Consider the following 19,798-nt stretch of genomic DNA (forward strand, 5'->3'; position numbering starts at 1 on the left):
TGTAAACAGAAAGGAGAAATGCTTTGCCCGCAAATGACAAGCTAATAGGTCTGACTGTCTTTCAAACAGCTTGTGGTCACTGGCGCAACAGACGCAGATAACAGGATCCATGAACCGGGCAAGTCCCTGAAGCTGAAGGTGAAAGGCGATCACAAAGCCAGGGTCGGTTTTGTGGCTGTGGATAAAGGAGTCTTCGTTCTGAACAAGGAGCACAAAATATCTCAAAAGAAGGTGCGTTAATGCAGATTGTCCTGTTACACTGCACAAATAACACACGTGCTAAACATCTCACAGCATGGTGCTGTAATACAGACTATCCTTGTATTGCACTGCACGAATAACACATGTGCTAAACATCTCACGGCATGGTGCTGTAATACAGACTATCCTTGTATTGCACTGCACGAATAACACATGTGCTAAACATCTCACGGCATGGTGCTGTAATACAGACTGTCCTTCTATTGCACTGCACGAATAACACACGTGCTAAACATCTCACAGCATGGTACAATAATACAGACTGTCCTTCTATTGCACTGCACGAATAACACACGTGCTAAACATCTCACAGCATGGTGCGATAATACAGACTGTCCTTTTATTGCACTACACGAATAACACACGTGCTAAACATCTCACAGCATGGTGCGATAATACAGACTGTCCTGTTACACTGCATGAATAACACACGTGCTAAACATCTCACAGCATGGTGCTGTAATACAGACTATCCTTCTCCTGCACTGCACGAATAACACACGTGCTAAACATCTCACGGCATGGTGCTGTAATACAGACTATCCTTGTATTGCACTGCACGAATAACACATGTGCTAAACATCTCACGGCATGGTGCTGTAATACAGACTGTCCTTGTATTGCACTGCACGAATAACACATGTGCTAAACATCTCACGGCATGGTGCTGTAATACAGACTGTCCTTCTATTGCACTGCACGAATAACACACGTGCTAAACATCTCACAGCATGGTGCGATAATACAGACTGTCCTTCTATTGCACTGCACGAATAACACACGTGCTAAACATCTCACAGCATGGTGCGATAATACAGACTGTCCTTCTATTGCACTGCACGAATAACACACGTGCTAAACATCTCACAGCATGGTGCGATAATACAGACTGTCCTTCTATTGCACTGCACGAATAACACTCGTGCTAAACATCTCACAGCATGGTACGATAATAGAGACTGTCCTTCTATTGCACTGCACGAATAACACACGTGCTAAGCATCTCACAGCATTGTGCGATAATACAGACTATCCTTGTATTGCACTGCACGAATAACACACGTGCTAAACATCTCACAGCATTGTGCGATAATACAGACTATCCTTGTATTGCACTGCACGAATAACACACGTGCTAAGCATCTCACAGCATTGTGCGATAATACAGACTATCCTTCTATTGCACTGCACGAATAACACACGTGCTAAACATCTCACAGCATTGTGCGATAATACAGGCTATCCTTCTATTGCACTGCACGAATAACACACGTGCTAAACATCTCACAGCATGGTGCGATAATACAGACTATGCTTCTATTGCACTGCACGAATAACACACGTGCTAAACATCTCACAGCATGGTGCGATAATACAGACTATGCTTCTATTGCACTGCACGAATAACACACGTGCTAAACATCCCACAGCATGGTGCGATAATACAGACTATGCTTCTATTGCACTGCACGAATAACACACATGCTAAACATCTCACAGCATGGTGCGATAATACAGACTGTCCTTCTATTGCACTGCACGAATAACACACGTGCTAAACATCTCACAGCATGGTGCGATAATACAGACTGTCCTTCTATTGCACTGCACGAATAACACACGTGCTAAACATCTCACAGCATGGTGCAATAATACAGACTGTCCTGTTACACTGCACGAATAACACACGTGCTAAACATCTCACAGCATGGTGCGATAATACATACTGTCCTTCTATTGCACTGCACGAATAACACACGTGGTAAACATCTCACAGCATGGTAATATAATACAGACTGTCCTGTTACACTGCACGAATAACACACGTGCTAAACATCTCACAGCATGGTGCGATAGTATTGCACTGCACGAATAACACACGTGCTAAACATCTCACAGCATGGTACAATAATACAGACTATCCTTCTATTGCACTGCACGAATAACACACGTGCTAAACATCTCACAGCATGGTACAATAATAGAGACTATCCTTCTATTGCACTCTCTGAATAACACACGTGCTAAACATCTCACAGCATGGTACAATAATAGAGACTATCCTTCTATTGCACTGCAAGAATAACACACGTGCTAAACATCTCACAGCATGGTACAATAATAGAGACTATCCTTCTATTGCACTGCATGAATAACACACGTGCTAAACATCTCACAGCATGGTGCAGTAATACAGACTGTCCTGTTACACTGCATGAATAACACACGTGCTAAACATTTCACAGCATGGTGCGATAATACAGTCTATCCTTCTCCTGCACTCTAGGAATAACACACGTGCTAAACATCTCACAGCATGGTGCTGTAATACAGACTATCCTTGTATTGCACTGCACAAATAACACACGTGCTAAACATCTCACAGCATGGTGCAGTAATACAGACTATCCTTCTATTGCACTGCATGAATAACACACGTGCTAAACATCTCACAGCATGGTGCAGTAATACAAACTGTTCTTCTCCTGCACTGAACGAATAACACACGTGCTAAACATCTCACAGCATGGTACAATAATACAGACTGTCCTTCTATTGCACTGCACGAATAACACACGTGCTAAACATCTCACACCATGGTGCGATAATACAGACTGTCCTTCTATTGCACTGCACGAATAACACACGTGCTAAACATCTCACAGCATGGTAATATAATACAGACTGTCCTTCTATTGCACTGCACGAATAACACACGTGCTAAACATCTCACAGCATGGTGCAGTAATACAGACTGTCCTTCTATTGCACTGCACAAATAACACACGTGCTAAACATCTCACAGCATGGTACAATAATACAGACTATCCTTCTATTACACTGCATGAATAACACACGTGCTAAACATCTCACAGCATGGTACAATAATACAGACTATCCTTCTATTACACTGCATGAATAACACACGTGCTAAACATCTCACAGCATGGTACAATAATACAGACTATCCTTCTATTACACTGCATGAATAACACACGTGCTAAACATCTCACAGCATGGTGCGATAATACAGACTGTCCTTCTCCTGCACTCTAGGAATAACACATGTGCTAAACATCTCACAGCATGGTGCGATAATACAGACTGTCCTGTTACACTGCATGAATAACACACGTGCTAAACATCTCACAGCATGGTGCAGTAATTCAGACTGTCCTTCTATTGCACTGCACGAATAACACACGTGCTAAACATCTCACAGCATGGTACAATAATACAGACTGTCCTTCTATTGCACTGCACGAATAACACACGTGCTAAATATCTCACAGCATGGTGCAATAATACAGACTATCCTTCTATTGCACTGCACGAATAACACACGTGCTAAACATCTCACAGTATGGTGCGATAATACAGACTGTCCTTCTCCTGCACTCTAGGAATAACACATGTGCTAAACATCTCACAGCATGGTGCGATAATACAGACTGTCCTGTTACACTGCATGAATAACACACGTGCTAAACATCTCACAGCATGGTGCGATAATACAGACTATCCTTCTCCTGCACTCTAGGAATAACACACGTGCTAAACATCTCACAGCATGGTGCAGTAATACAGATTGTCCTTCTATTGCACTGCACGAATAACACACGTGCTAAACATCTCACAGCATGGTACAATAATACAGACTGTCCTTCTATTGCACTGCACGAATAACACACGTGCTAAACATCTCACAGCATGGTGCTGTAATACAGACTATCCTTCTATTGCACTGCATGAATAACACACGTGCTAAACATCTCACAGCATGGTACAATAACTCACTGTCCTTCTATTGCACTGCACGAATAACACACGTGCTAAACATCTCACAGCATGGTACAATAATACAGACTGTCCTTCTATTGCACTGCACGAATAACACACGTGCTAAACATCTCACAGCATGGTACAATATTAGAGACTATCCTTCTATTGCACTGCAAGAATAGCACACGTGCTAAACATCTCACAGCATGGTACAATAATAGAGACTATCCTTCTATTGCACTGCAAGAATAACACACGTGCTAAACATCTCACAGCATGGTACAATATTAGAGACTATCCTTCTATTGCACTGCACGAATAACACACGTGCTAAACATCTCACGGCATGGTACAATAATACAGACTATCCTTCTATTGCACTGCACGAATAACACACGTGCTAAACATCTCACAGCATGGTGCAATAATACAGACTATCCTTCTATTGCACTGCACGAATAACACACGTGCTAAACATCTCACAGCATGGTACAATATTAGAGACTATCCTTCTATTGCACTGCAAGAATAACACACGTGCTAAACATCTCACGGCATGGTGCTGTAATACAGACTGTCCTTCTATTGCACTGCACGAATAACACACGTGCTAAACATCTCACAGCATGGTACAATAATACAGACTATCCTTCTATTGCACTGCACGAATAACACACGTGCTAAACATCTCACAGCATGGTGCAATAATACAGACTATCCTTCTATTACACTGCATGAATAACACACGTGCTAAACATCTCACAGCATGGTGCAATAACTCACTGTCTTTCTGTTGCACTGCATGAATAGCACACGTGCTAAACATCTCACAGCATGGTGCTGTAATACAGACTATCCTTCTATTGCACTGCATGAATAACACACGTGCTAAACATCTCACAGCATGGTACAATATTAGAGACTATCCTTCTATTGCACTGCAAGAATAACACACGTGCTAAACATCTCACGGCATGGTGCTGTAATACAGACTGTCCTTCTATTGCACTGCACGAATAACACACGTGCTAAACATCTCACAGCATGGTACAATAATACAGACTATCCTTCTATTGCACTGCACGAATAACACACGTGCTAAACATCTCACAGCATGGTGCAATAATACAGACTATCCTTCTATTACACTGCATGAATAACACACGTGCTAAACATCTCACAGCATGGTGCAATAACTCACTGTCTTTCTGTTGCACTGCATGAATAGCACACGTGCTAAACATCTCACAGCATGGTGCTGTAATACAGACTGTCCTGTTACACTGCATGAATAACACACGTGCTAAACATCTCACAGCATGGTGCAATAACTCACTGTCTTTCTGTTGCACTGCATGAATAACACCACATGCTTAGTTGTACGGTAGGTCTCAAATGCGCTGATCCTGTCTCAGGCTAAGCGGATGCTAACCACACATGCGTTAAGCCTTTCTCTCTGCGTGCTAAGCAGTGGCATAAATGATATGGGGGTAACATTCATAGCTTTTTACAAGGGAGAATTGAGCTTATCCGTGTTAAAAGCTGCCTTGAAAATTCTTCCCCCTCCCGATATTTATGTTAAAATCTGTGCACTGCCTGTTTAGCTGCATGCATCAGTCTCCATGCAGAGAAAAAGCACAGTGATAGGTCGGAGGCGTGAAAGAGCACATGAAGATTTGCCTTTCAAATCTGTGTGAAACCTCACCTGCGTTATTTGCACCTCCCTCCATGCCAGCTGCAAAGCATGTGAGAAAAAAACATGGCCGCATTGTGTGCCAGGCACAATTTTAAAGGGAGACTCCTGTTTAAAATGAGTTTCCGGTCCCATGGGTACAGAATGTAAGCTTCCCTCCTAGGCACATTATTGACCTCTAAAGGATAAGAATTTATGGTAATTTGGGAATGCACTGAAAATGAATGCAAATACAGAATATCCAAATGGGGTGTCAATGTGCTGATTAGATGTTATCACCCTATTCTTTAGCGAGCACAAACTTAACTGAAACTGTGGGCCCTGCTAAATTCAGCTCTGGCTCAGAAATTAGTGTAGAATGTTACTCTCCAGTTTTTAATACTCTTAAAACTCCTCAGCATCAAAGTGGACCCCTGACCCCTCGGTCCAGCATCCATGCCTCTGTGTTACCATCACAGGCTGCAGTAAGACTTCAGTGTCATTATTATGCGGTGTTACAACTGCAGAGTAATTATATCACACTAGAGTGGGACACGACAGACGTGTGAGGCTAAATTTGAACTCCAAGCTTTTTTTTGCAGGTATTGGATGCTGTGGAGAAGAATGACATTGGCTGCACGCCAGGAAGTGGAATGAACCATGTTGGGGTGTTTAATGATGCTGGACTAGCTCTGGAAACAAATTTTCAGATTTCAACCCCTCAGAGATCAGGTATCATAGTAAGAACATATGAACATACCATACTGGGTCAGACCAAGGGTCCTTCAAGTCCAGTGTCCTGTTTCCAACAGTGGCCAATCCAGGCCATAAGAACCTGGCAAGTACTAACTACCAAAGGAAGGAAGTTTGTGCAGAAGCACAAAGAGATACTCTATATAACTCATGACACAGAACTTCCTATCAAAGAGAAAGTGCATGCACAAGGATACACAGATATATGTGACTCGTGACTCAGAACCTCCTATCTAAGAGTGCATGCACGAGGATACACAGATATATGTGACTCGTGACTCAGAACCTCCTATCTAAGAGTGCATGCACGAGGGTACACAGATACATGTGACTCGTGACTCAGAACCTCCTATCTAAGAGTGCATGCACGAGGGTACACAGATACATGTGACTCGTGACTCAGAACCTCCTATCTAAGAGTGCATGCACGAGGGTACACAGATACATGTGACTCGTGACTCAGAACCTCCTATCTAAGAGTGCATGCACGAGGGTACACAGATACATGTGACTCGTGACTCAGAACCTCCTATCTAAGGGTGCATGCACGAGGATACACAGATACATGTGACTCGTGACTCAGAACCTCCTATCTAAGGGTGCATGCACGAGGGTACACAGATACATGTGACTCGTGACTCAGAACCTCCTATCCAGGAGTGCATGCACGAGGGTACACAGATACATGTGACTCGTGACTCAGAACCTCCTATCTAGGAGTGCATGCACGAGGATACACAGATACATGTGACTCGTGACTCAGAACCTCCTATCTAAGAGTGCATGCACGAGGATACACAGATACATGTGACTCGTGACTCAGAACCTCCTATCTAAGAGTGCATGCACGAGGATACACAGATACATGTGACTCGTGACTCAGAACCTCCTATCTAAGAGTGCATGCACGAGGGTACACAGATACATGTGATTCGTGACTCAGAACCTCCTATCTAAGAGTGCATGCACGAGGGTACACAGATACATGTGACTCGTGACTCAGAACCTCCTATCTAAGAGTGCATGCACGAGGATACACAGATACATGTGACTCGTGACTCAGAGCCACCTATCTAAGAGTGCATGCACGAGGATACACAGTTATATGTAACTCGTGACTCAGAACCTCCTATCTAAGAGTGCATGCACGAGGATACACAGATACATGTAACTCGTGACTCAGAACCTCCTATCTAAGAGTGCATGCACGAGGATACACAGATACATGTGACTCATGACTCAGAACCTCCTATCTAAGAGTGCATGCACGAGGATACACAGATACATGTGACTCGTGACTCAGAACCTCCTATCTAAGAGTGCATGCACGAGGATACACAGATACATGTGACTCATGACTCAGAACCTCCTATCTAAGAGTGCATACACGAGGATACACAGATATGTGACTCGTGACTCAGAACCTCCTATCTAAGAGTGCATGCACGAGGGTACACAGATACATGTGATTCGTGACTCAGAACCTCCTATCTAAGAGTGCATGCACGAGGGTACACAGATACATGTGACTCGTGACTCAGAACCTCCTATCTAAGAGTGCATGCACGAGGATACACAGATACATGTGACTCGTGACTCAGAGCCACCTATCTAAGAGTGCATGCACGAGGATACACAGTTATATGTAACTCGTGACTCAGAACCTCCTATCTAAGAGTGCATGCACGAGGATACACAGATACATGTGACTCGTGACTCAGAACCTCCTATCAAAGAGTGCATGCATGAGGATACACAGATACATGTGACTCATGACTCAGAACCTCCTATCTAAGAGTGCATGCACGAGGATACACAGATACATGTGACTCGTGACTCAGAACCTCCTATCTAAGAGTGCATGCACGAGGATACACAGATACATGTGACTCATGACTCAGAACCTCCTATCTAAGAGTGCATACACGAGGATACACAGATATGTGACTCGTGACTCAGAACCTCCTATCTAAGAGTGCATGCACGAGGGTACACAGATACATGTGACTCGTGACTCAGAACCTCCTATCTAAGAGTGCATACACGAGGATACACAGATACATGTGACTCGTGACTCAGAACCTCCTATCTAAGAGTGCAAAAACGAGGATACACAGATACATGTGACTCGTGACTCAGAACCTCCTATCTAAGAGTGCATGCATGAGGATACACAGATACATGTGACTCGTGACTCAGAACCTCCTATGTAAGAAAGTCTGTGTCTATCACTCAGAGCCAGATATGCCAGTCCCATGCCTCCCTCTGAAATGATGTATCATTGTTATTTCTTTGCAGATCCATCATGTCCACAGCCTGGAAAACGTAGGCGACGCTCAGTCCAGCTTATTGAGGCTAAGGCTAGTAAAGGTGAGTGTTAGAAAGAAATAGAAAGAATCAGTTCATGGCTGTGCACAGGCCATGTGTGTGAGTGTGCGGCTTGCACTGCTGCTGCCCATGCTGCACCTGTCCTGAACAGAACATAGAGGCTGAGATTCAAAATACGCTGAGCTCCTACATTTCAGCTCCGAGGTTAGGCACTTCTTTTCAGGTGAGAATAAATTTAGCAACCTAAACTTAGACTTCCATTTGCTGAAAACCAACGCTACACATCTAACTTCCACCCTCTCTTCCCTAATACTTTGCAGGATCCTCCTGTGAAACTAGAAGCCTAGATGTTAGCAGTCATCCCTTGTAAACTTTCAAAAGGGTCAAATCCCAAACAGCTCGATCCAGTAAAGTCCGCAGGAGAGCGGACGAACGCCCGCTCTCCCGGCGCGCGCACCGGCCCCTCGCCGGTGCGCGCTATCCAGTATTTAAATGAGGCGACGCGGTGCAAACGGGGAAAAGGAGGCGCTAGGGACACTAGCGCGTCCCTAGCGCCTCCTTTTTGTCAGGAGCGGCGGCTGTCAGCGGGTTTGACAGCCGACGCTCAATTTTGCCGGCGTCGGTTCTCGAGCCCGCTGACAGCCACGGGCTCGGAAACCGGACGCCGGCAAAATTGAGCGTCCGGTTTTCGGCCCGACAGCCGCGGGCCGAATTCAAAATTTTTTTTTATTTTTTTTTTTACTTTTTTTTACTTTTGGGGACCTCCTACTTAATATCGCTATGATATTAAGTCGGAGGGTGCACAGAAAAGCAGTTTTTACTGCTTTTCTGTGCACTTCCCTGGCGCCGGAAGAAATTAGCGCCGACCTTTGGGCGGCGCTAATTTCTTAGAGTAAAATGTGCGGCTTGGCTGCACATTTTACTTACTGGATCGCTAGGGAATACCTAATAGGGCCATCAACATGCATTTGCATGTTGAGGGCGCTATTAGGTGCCGCGGGCGGGCCGCGTGTTTTCCTCCCCTTACTGAATAAGGGGTAAGGGAAAACACGCGTCCAGAGCAGGGTGACAGTGCGCTCCGACGGAGCACACTTTACTGGATCGAGCTGAAAGTTAGGAGGGTTAAACCCTTTGTAAAGTTACCTCTTAGAGCCCTTTGTTTAGATGATTGTCTCTCCCATCTGATTATTATAGGAGTCTAAATAAAACGCCAACATTTTCCTTTGCCACTGTTTACCTAAGTTTAGGTGCCCACCTCTGGAAATCAGCACAGAGCACCTTAACCTCACTCCGTCCTCTGGGGATTAGTACATAACATCCTTCCTCGCTTTGCCTGCAGCTGGAGGAGGGTGGAGTCAGACTATCAACGTCTGGGGGTCCTGACATGCAGACATAGGGGGGAAAGCACAGGATGCCTTCCATAGTCAAGTCCCAAAGCGAACAACGTCAAGCAGCTGTGTCTGAATTATCAAGAAAGCTCCTCACCCAGAAAGATGTTGCGGGCGCTAAATTGCTATGGGTTTGACAGTTGCATGGCTTTGATTGCAAATGGATTGCAAATGGAATTTGTTGCCAGAGGATGTGGTTAGTGCAGTTAGTGTAGCTGGGTTTAAAAAAGGATTGGATAAGTTCTTGGAGGAGAAGTCCATTACCTGCTATTAGGTTCACTTAGAGAATAGCCACTGCCATTAGCAATGGTAACATGGAATAGACTTAGTGTTTGGGTACTTGCCAGGTTCTTATGGCCTGGATTGGCCACTGTTGGAAACAGGATGCTGGGCTTGATGGACCCTTGGTCTGACCCAGTATGGCATTTTCTTATGTTCTTATGTTACTGCTCTTATCATAAGTGCATGGAGCAGCAGTTACTATCCTGGAGAGAAACACGGAGAGATCCTGCACAGAGTGGCAGATACTACCATAAGAAGCTTGCTGGGGATACTGGATATGCTCCTTCTGGACCTTTTCTGCATTCATCATTACTATGTTACAATGTCACTAAGTTTTCCAGATCTAGGTGCCTAATTGTTAAAAATGACATGCTTAGATCTTTTGAGTTAGCCCAATGGTGTTCTAAAGTTTTCAATCTGGCTCAATATCCACTATAAATGTTTTAATGAACTTCCTCCAGGTTGGATAGATAGCAGTGAGTGCTCATATTAGATTTCTCATGGTCACTTTCTTGTTAGGACCCTATAAAATCTAACTTAGCCAGACTAATTGCTCTCTCATTTACTGACCATTTTAAAGCCCACACCATCTCTTAAGACCATCTCCAATCCTATGCAAGGAATGCTCCTCCCTTGCCCAATTCATTTGAATAATAACAAGATACTAGCAGGGATAGTTCCCTCTAAGCTGAGCACGTGAGCGATCATTCATAATATATTTCGCAGCATCGCTCATGCGCTTTACACGTTTGCTCACATAAATTTTCCTCTGTGCTATTTACAGAAAAGTTACGCTAATACTGGTGGTCAAAAATTGTTGGTTTAAAAAAAAAATTGTTGCTGACATGGATAAAAAAAAAATGTGCAGACAGCTAGTCAGGTCCTGGAAGGAAGGGTTGCTAGCAGGCACTATATTATCTGATGATTGTTGATTCCAGCATCCTCGTACAAGGACAGACAGAAGAAGTGCTGCGAAGACGGCATGCAAGAGAACATCATGGGCTACAGCTGCGAGAAACGCGCCAAGTACATCCAGGAGGGTGCCGAGTGTGTCGCCGCCTTCCTGGACTGCTGCACCCACATCCAGAAAGTGCGGGAGGAGAAGAAACGCGGCGAAACAATCCTGGGACGAAGTAGGTAGAACTGGGGGGCCATCTTTGGTAGGAAAACCTTTGGAGAACGTAAAGGCAGGTTTGGCCTGATGCGTCTCTGAAACTCGTGCGCCCTTAGGTGACGTTGACGAGGGATACATGGCGGAAGGAGACATCATGTCCCGTTCGGAGTTCCCCGAGAGCTGGTTCTGGAGAGTGGAGCACCTGATTGATCCGCCGGATAAGGACGGGTGAGGATGCGCAGTTCACGCTTCTGGCGCCGTGCTTGGCACTTCTTTTATCTGACATCACTAAAGATTCATTGCCTCTTCATTTCATTTAAGGCTTTCTACTAAAACCTTGAACGTTTTCCTGAAGGATTCCATCACCACCTGGGAGGTCCTAGCTGTGAGCCTCTCAGAAGGCAAAGGTGAGTGCCCTGGGCTGTAAAATCTGGCCCTTGCCATGAAACCCGAGCCCGAGTCAGAAGCAGAGCCGGCTGGCCACTCGCGTTTTGCAGGTCCCACTCCCCCTTCCTGCACCGGCAGTAGATGACGGAGGGTGATGATGGTGCCTTAGGTCGCGTCCACCTCCTCTGCTCTTGTGAATCACTCAGCACTCTCAGTGTCCCATGGGGTTCGAAGCTCTTGTGATGCCCTTGGTGGCAGAAGAGGAGGAGGAGGAGGACCCAAGGCACCAGCACTCGCCACCTACTGCTGGTCTGATCAGCATGGGGCGAGGGGGGGAACGTGAGTGGCTGTATATGGACACTTGGGATGGGGGAATGAGAGAGAGGGCATCTGGCATGGAGGGAGGAAAGAACTGGGGGTGGGAAGAGAGAACCAAGGGTAGGAAGTGGGGATTGTATGGGGCAGCTGGGAAAGCGATGCCTTCCTCCTGCCCCATTCGATATCCTCAAGATCCTAAAAACCCCTTCCTCCCCCTCTCTACCCTGAATCTTTCTCCCCATCCCTGATCCTCTCTCCTTCTTCCCTGACCCGGAAACCCTTCATCCTCTCCTCCCCCGCAGCAGTTTCCCCTCTCCATGCAATCCCCCCCCCCCCAAATAAAACAAATTACACGGACTCACACGTTGCGAAGGTGTGAGAATCTGCTACCGAGGTGCTGCAGGTTTCCAAATCTCCTGCCCAGGCTGCGTCTGTAGATTATGTAACGAAGGCGCGAGAGGAAGAGTAGCTGTTGAAAGAGACAGAGCAAGAGGATTGGATATTATGATGTGATGTAAAAACAAGGTAGATCGTGTATACTGTTTTATTTTATGGAAGATTTGCTCTCCTTGCTTTTCCTAAATTGTAATTTTCAACATTTTCTTAATAAAGGAATTGTAAATAGAAAACAATAAGAGAAAGAGCAAACATGCCCCATGGTTTTAGCTTCCTCTGAGGTGGCTTGCCATGCTCAGGGTTGGATGTACCCTAGACATGGGAGAAGGTAGGGTGGACAAGACATGCCCCTAGGCAACTGCTCACTTCACGTAGTGGGAGATCTGTGCCCGGCCATGCTAGGCGTGATGCATTCCCAGATGGATTTGTGACTGTGTTTCCTCCTTTCTCCATTTAGGTATCTGTGTGGCCGATCCCTACGAAATCACGGTCCTGAAGACTTTCTTCATTGACCTCCGAGTGCCTTACTCCGTTGTGCGGAATGAACAAGTGGAGATCCGAGCCGTGCTCTACAATTACGCACAGCATGAAATTAGAGTACGCGTGACTCGCCTTGGGTTTCCTCGTACCAGCCACAAATTTCAAAATTATGCAGCTGCTTTGCACCACTTCTGAAAGGGAAAATACGCAGCCACACGGAAAAGAGCGCTTTCCCCCGCCTCCGAAACAATGCACGTGGTTTTAGAAACGCAAAACTATGCGGGTTGTTGCATTCTCCATCCTATCTCCGCACCCCCAGGAATACCCCCACAATGTGTGCAATGGTGCACGCGTTATGCAATGAAAGTAATTTCCCTAACATTGAGGGTGGGCAATATGCAAAGAGCTCATTTCTGTGGGGCAAACACTGTTTTATCTGTGGAACTGTCTTTGATTAGTACCATTTCATGGAGGAAGAGAGAAATAATCTATGAAATAGAACTGAGACTAGGGACTCGCACCATGAAAGGAAAGCAGATCTAAGAAAGTATCGTTTAAGTCAACGCACAGTTAAACTGTGAAATCTGCTGCTGGGTGGTGTGTTCAAGGCTAGTGGTATAGCTAAGATCAAAAATGGTTTACACAAGTGTCTTGAGGGACAGGCCCATTATACAATACTAACCAGGTAGACTTAGAGATTGCAACAGGGAATGGATGTCACTATTTTAGATCTTACAGATATTTCCAAAGACCCAAATTGACCATTGTCAGAGACAGGATGTTGGGCTTAATAGGCCTTGGGTCTGAGCCCGCACTGGACTTCCAATGTTCTTATGTACAGGATGAGGGGCTCGATGGGTCCTGGGTGTGACCCGGCACTTCTTATGTTCTTATGTACAGGATGAGGGGCTCGATGGGTCCTGGGTGTGACCCGGCACTTCTTATGTTCTTATGTACGGGATGAGGGGCTCGATGGGTCCTGGGTGTGACCCGGCACTTCTTATGTTCTTATGTACGGGATGAGGGGCTCGATGGGTCCTGGGTGTGACCCGGCACTTCTTATGTTCTTATGTACGGGATGAGGGGCTCGATGGGTCCTGGGTGTGACCCGGGACTTCTTATGTTCTTATGTACGGGATGAGGGGCTCGATGGGTCCTGGGTGTGACCCGGCACGGCACTTCTTATGTTCTTATGTACAGGATGAGGGGCTCGATGGGTCCTGGGTGTGACCCGGCCCTTCTTATGTTCTTATGTACGGGATGAGGGGCTCGATGGGTCCTGGGTGTGACCCGGCACTTCTTATGTACGGGATGAGGGGCTCGATGGATCCTGGGTGTGACCCGGCACTTCTTATGTTCTTATGTACAGGATGAGGGGCTCGATGGGTCCTGGGTGTGACCCGGCACTTCTTATGTTCTTATGTACGGGATCAGGGGCTCGATGGGTCCTGGGTGTGACCCGGCACTTCTTATGTTCTTATGTACGGGATGAGGGGCTCGATGGGTCCTGGGTGTGACCCGGGACTTCTTATGTTCTTATGTACGGGATGAGGGGCTCGATGGGTCCTGGGTGTGACCCGGCACTTCTTATGTTCTTATGTACAGGATGAGGGGCTCGATGGGTCCTGGGTGTGACCCGGCACTTCTTATGTTCTTATGTACGGGATGAGGGGCTCGATGGATCCTGGGTGTGACCCGGCACTTCTTATGTTCTTATGTACGGGATGAGGGGCTCGATGGGTCCTGGGTGTGACCCGGCACTTCTTATGTTCTTATGTACGGGATGAGGGGCTCGATGGGTCCTGGGTGTGACCCGGCACTTCTTATGTTCTTATGTACGGGATGAGGGGCTCGATGGGTCCTGGGGTGTGACCCGGCACTTCTTATGTTCTTATGTACGGGATGAGGGGCTCGATGGGTCCTGGGTGTGACCCGGCACTTCTTATGTTCTTATGTACGGGATGAGGGGCTCGATGGGTCCTGGGTGTGACCCGGCACTTCTTATGTTCTTATGTACGGGATGAGGGGCTCGATGGATCCTGGGTGTGACCCGGCACTTCTTATGTTCTTATGTACGGGATGAGGGGCTCGATGGGTCCTGGGTGTGACCCGGCACTTCTTATGTTCTTATGTACGGGATGAGGGGCTCGATGGGTCCTGGGTGTGACCCGGCACTTCTTATGTTCTTATGTACCGGATGAGGGGCTCGATGGGTCCTGGGTGTGACCCGGCACTTCTTATGTTCTTATGTACGGGATGAGGGGCTCGATGGGTCCTGGGTGTGACCCGGCACTTCTTATGTTCTTATGTACAGGATGAGGGGCTCGATGGGTCCTGGGTGTGACCCGGCACGGCACTTCTCATGTTCTTATGTACGGGATGAGGGGCTCGATGGGTCCTGGGTGTGACCCGGCACTTCTTATGTTCTTATGTACAGGATGAGGGGCTCGATGGGTCCTGGGTGTGACCCGGCACTTCTTATGTTCTTATGTACAGGATGAGGGGCTCGATGGGTCCTGGGTGTGACCCGGCACTTCTTATGTTCTTATGTACGGGATGAGGGGCTCGATGGGTCCTGGGTGTGACCCGGCACTTCTTATGTTCTTATGTACGGGATGAGGGGCTCGATGGGTCCTGGGTGTGACCCGGCACTTCTTATGTTCTTATGTACAGGATGAGGGCTTGATGGAAACACACAAACCTCTGTTTTTTGCCTGCCTTTCTAACTATTTAATCCCAGATTCAGTCTGTAGAGCAGATCGCCAGTTTATTTGCAGTAACTAAGAGAAGGTGTTTTCAATAGGTTCAGCTTTTACCGGGATTGATCTCACTTAGTTTCCTTGTGGGAATCGGATTTCTCTTTGGATTGCACCACACCCACCTTAAAGGTCTTTCGTCTGCAGAGTTCTTGTCTAACAATTCTCACTTTCTCTCTCTCTCCGTTTTCTCTGCAGGTTCGAGTGGATTTGATGTACAATGAAGCCTTCTGTAGTGCTTCCACTGCAAGAAAAAAATTTAGGCAAGAATTCGACATGAAACAGCAATCCTCCCGTGTTATACCTTATATCATCGTCCCTCTGCATCTAGGGACCCATGAAATTGAAGTGAAGGCTGCGGTGTATGGTAGTTTACTTAGTGATGGTGTGAAGAAACCGCTGAAGGTTGTGGTAAGTAGCCCAAGTATTAGAAATGATGCGACAGGTATTCTGGGGTAGGCGCTTGCATTGGATTCTGGGGCAGGCGCTTGCATTGGATTCTGGGGCACGCGCTGGCATTGGATTCTGGGGCAGGCGCTTGCATTGGATTCTGGGGCAGGTGCTTGCATTGGATTCTGGGGCAGGCGCTTGCATTGGATTCTGGGACAGGCGCTTGCATTGGATTCTGGGGCACGCGCTTGCATTGGATTCTGGGACAGGCGCTTGCATTGGATTCTGGGGCAGGCGCTTGCATTGGATTCTGGGACAGGCGCTTGCATTGGATTCTGGGGCAGGCGCTTGCATTGGATTCTGGGACAGGCGCTTGCATTGGATTCTGGGGCACGCGCTTGCATTGGATTTTGGGACAGGCGCTTGCATTGGATTCTGGGGCAGGCGCTTGCATTGGATTCTGGGGCAGGCGCTTGCATTGGATTCTGGGACAGGCGCTTGCATTGGATTCTGGGGCACGCGCTTGCATTGGATTCTGGGACAGGCGCTTGCATTGGATTCTGGGGCGTGTGCTATAACGTCCCAACGCTGACCCAGCTGGAGGATGTAAGTTTGTAAAGTTTGCTGCTGAAGATTGTTAAATGCAGTTGGATGCTGAGGAAGCTCAGAGAGGTTCTGGAGGATCCAACACAAGACTTGTTCGATAGGGATGTGCATTCATTTAAAATGACCAAGACAAGAGGATCAGTGAACACCAGGAGTTCTTTAATATTTAGCACAGAACATCATAAGAAGCCCGACTCAGGCCGAGTTTCGCTCTTTGAGCTGCTTCAGGGGCTGACAGAACAAAACAAATATAATCACGTATTAAAACGTATAAATGTGAATAAAAACATATACACCAAACATAGATATTGAAATTATATAAATTATATAAAATCAAAACCACAAACATAATTATTAACGCAAGACAACACTGAATGACACCTACATTCTATCATGGTCTAATTAGTTAACTAGAATAGCTAAAGAGATACTCCTTATATAAAAGTGTCAAAAGATTAAAAAAACATGACTACATACGTGCCCATATATAAATCCATATATGATTGAACAACTTTGATATACCTATTATGTGTATTGCCTGTGGTGTTCAGCCTCTTAAGAAATGCTTAAACAATTACCTTCAAGACAAACATTGAGTATTGTAATATTATAATACATTGTAACCAGTTACTGAGACAAAGTAAAAATTTGAAACAAAGAATCACATGGTTGTCTATCTAGAGTTAAAAAAGAAGTGCACTGAAACAACTAATCATTAAGATACTGACATGCAGACAGGGGCTTAATGTAAAACAAAAAAAAATAAAATAACATATACTACTACTATATCTTCATGAAGCAATTAACCATAAAAGTGCTGTCATGTTGATTTTGTCCCGCTGCATTTTAATGCAGAAAAAATCAGACATGAAGAATAACTTTTAAAAAATATATATATATAAAAAGGAATGACTTAAAAAAATAAATAATAAATACGGCATACGGGAATGTGGATGGAGCCAGACACATTTGAAAATAGAGGCATAAAGCACCGAGTGTGAAAAAAACGCTGTCCTGCCAAACTAAAAACAACTTCTTGCTCCCATGCAGACCGGAAAGGTGGTTGTTCTGTGCTAAATACAGAACCCCTGGTGTTCACTGATCCTCTTGTCTTGCTCGATACTGCAATATTGGATCAGTTTCCCGTTTGTTGGGTTTTTTTTTGGACCTTCGTTTAAAACGATACCGCAAAACACGTTGAATACGGTTAATTCCTTTCCTGAACGTAACTCTAGTCCTGCCACGTCTAACGTCACTCCCCCGTACCCTCTGTGTCACGCAGCGGCCCCACACCAGAAGCAGCTTCAGCAAGCAGAGCCAGGAAACTGGGCACAGGCGCTGGCATCTGCGACACCCCCAGTGCCTTGCACGGGGAAGAGGGGGGCGAGGTTAGTGGCACAGCCAGTGACCGCCCTGAAGGTTGCAGGAGGCTCCGCACTGAATTTTCCGGCTCTGCTTGCTGCTCCTGCTTCTGTGGTGGGACCAGTGCCACGACACAGAGGGGATGCCATGGGAGAAGTATTTGAGCGCTGGCATGGGAAAAGAATTGCCTTCTGTCCCGTGGGGGGGGGGGGGAGGGGGAGATACAGACAAACCCTTCCCCACATTGCCTATAGGCACTGGCAACTTAAATCCGGCTCTGCCTCCGCTGCAGAGCCCATCCATCCAATAGGACTAAAAGTTAAGGCCAGGGCTGCAGACGTTTGCAGATAACTAATGCCGACTCATTAGGGGTAGCTGAAAACCTGATTGACTAGAGGTTTGAGCAACGCGATCATCCTTCATCCCAGAAGTCCTGTGTCTGGGATATCGGGTGACAGGGTCGATCCACTATTTTAGGGACCAATGTGCTATGACCCAAGGTTTTTGTAAAGCACGTGGGTGCTTTTACCTTGCGCACTCTGTCACTAATTTTCCAAGAGAAATTATTCAGGTAGTTCCTTGGTGACAATTAGTGATCATAGAGTCTGCACACTAAAACTGATTGTATCTCCTATTTGTGCATACGGCTGCTTGCGGGGTGAAAACGTGCACCTGCAGTTTTGAAAATCAAATGATCAAATATATAAGTATTGTTTTCCTTCCCCATCCTAAACACATCCCCAGAAATGTCTCTCTTTAATCTGTCTAACAGTACATGGGATCTGGAACAACTCCATACATATTTGTAGCTGGATTGAGGAGGGTAGCTTTTAGCTAGGCCAGTTTACTGGGGAAATGACTTTGCAAATTGTCTTTCTAGAGCTCTAGTCCCCAACCTCTTTCAGAGAATCCTCCACTTCTAGAACTGTAGTCCTTATGATTCTCCATCTCTAGAGCTCTAGTCCCCAACCTTGTCCAGAGGATCCTCCACTTCTAGAGCTGTACAGCTTAACCTCGTCCCAGAAGATCCTCCATGTCTAGAGCTGTAGAGCTTAACCTCGTCCCAGAAGATCCTCCATCTCTAGAGCTGTAGACCTTAACCTCGTCCCAGAAGATCCTCCATCTCTAGAGCTGTAGACCTTAACCTCGTCCCAGAAGATCCTCCATCTCTAGAGCTGTAGACCTTAACCTCGTCCCAGAAGATCCTCCATCTCTAGAGCTGTAGACCTTAACCTCGTCCCAGAAGATCCGTCATCTCTAGAGCTGTAGACCTTTACCTCGTCCCAGAAGATCCGTCATCTCTAGAGCTGTAGCCCCAATCTCATCCCGGAGAATTCCCCAGCCAGTCTGCATTTCAGGATATTCACAATGAGTATGTATGAGATAGATTTGCATATGATTGAGGCAGTATATGGGAAATCTGTCTCATGCGTAGACATTGTGGTTATCCAGGAATCCCGACTGACTGTGAGGTCACTGTCCTGCGGCACTGATTGCTTCTGGTGTCTATTCCTGCTCACAC

The 19,798-nt window shown here is 46.2% G+C and overlaps 1 protein-coding gene across 1 annotated transcript in view; it reads left to right on the forward strand.

Moving 5' to 3' along the window:
• The window catches only part of C3 (complement C3), a 63,683-nt gene that overhangs the window by 16,719 nt on the left and 27,166 nt on the right, over positions 1–19,798 (forward strand). The window contains exons 14-21 of the mRNA XM_029584745.1: positions 70–231; positions 6,319–6,448; positions 8,768–8,839; positions 11,406–11,600; positions 11,698–11,809; positions 11,903–11,988; positions 13,140–13,279; positions 16,117–16,329. Of these exons, the coding sequence (XP_029440605.1) occupies positions 70–231; positions 6,319–6,448; positions 8,768–8,839; positions 11,406–11,600; positions 11,698–11,809; positions 11,903–11,988; positions 13,140–13,279; positions 16,117–16,329 (1,110 nt within the window). The remainder of the gene's footprint in view (positions 1–69; positions 232–6,318; positions 6,449–8,767; positions 8,840–11,405; positions 11,601–11,697; positions 11,810–11,902; positions 11,989–13,139; positions 13,280–16,116; positions 16,330–19,798) is intronic.

The sequence above is a fragment of the Rhinatrema bivittatum genome, chromosome 19, assembly GCF_901001135.1.
Source record: "Rhinatrema bivittatum chromosome 19, aRhiBiv1.1, whole genome shotgun sequence".
In the NCBI taxonomy this organism is placed as follows: domain Eukaryota; kingdom Metazoa; phylum Chordata; class Amphibia; order Gymnophiona; family Rhinatrematidae; genus Rhinatrema; species Rhinatrema bivittatum.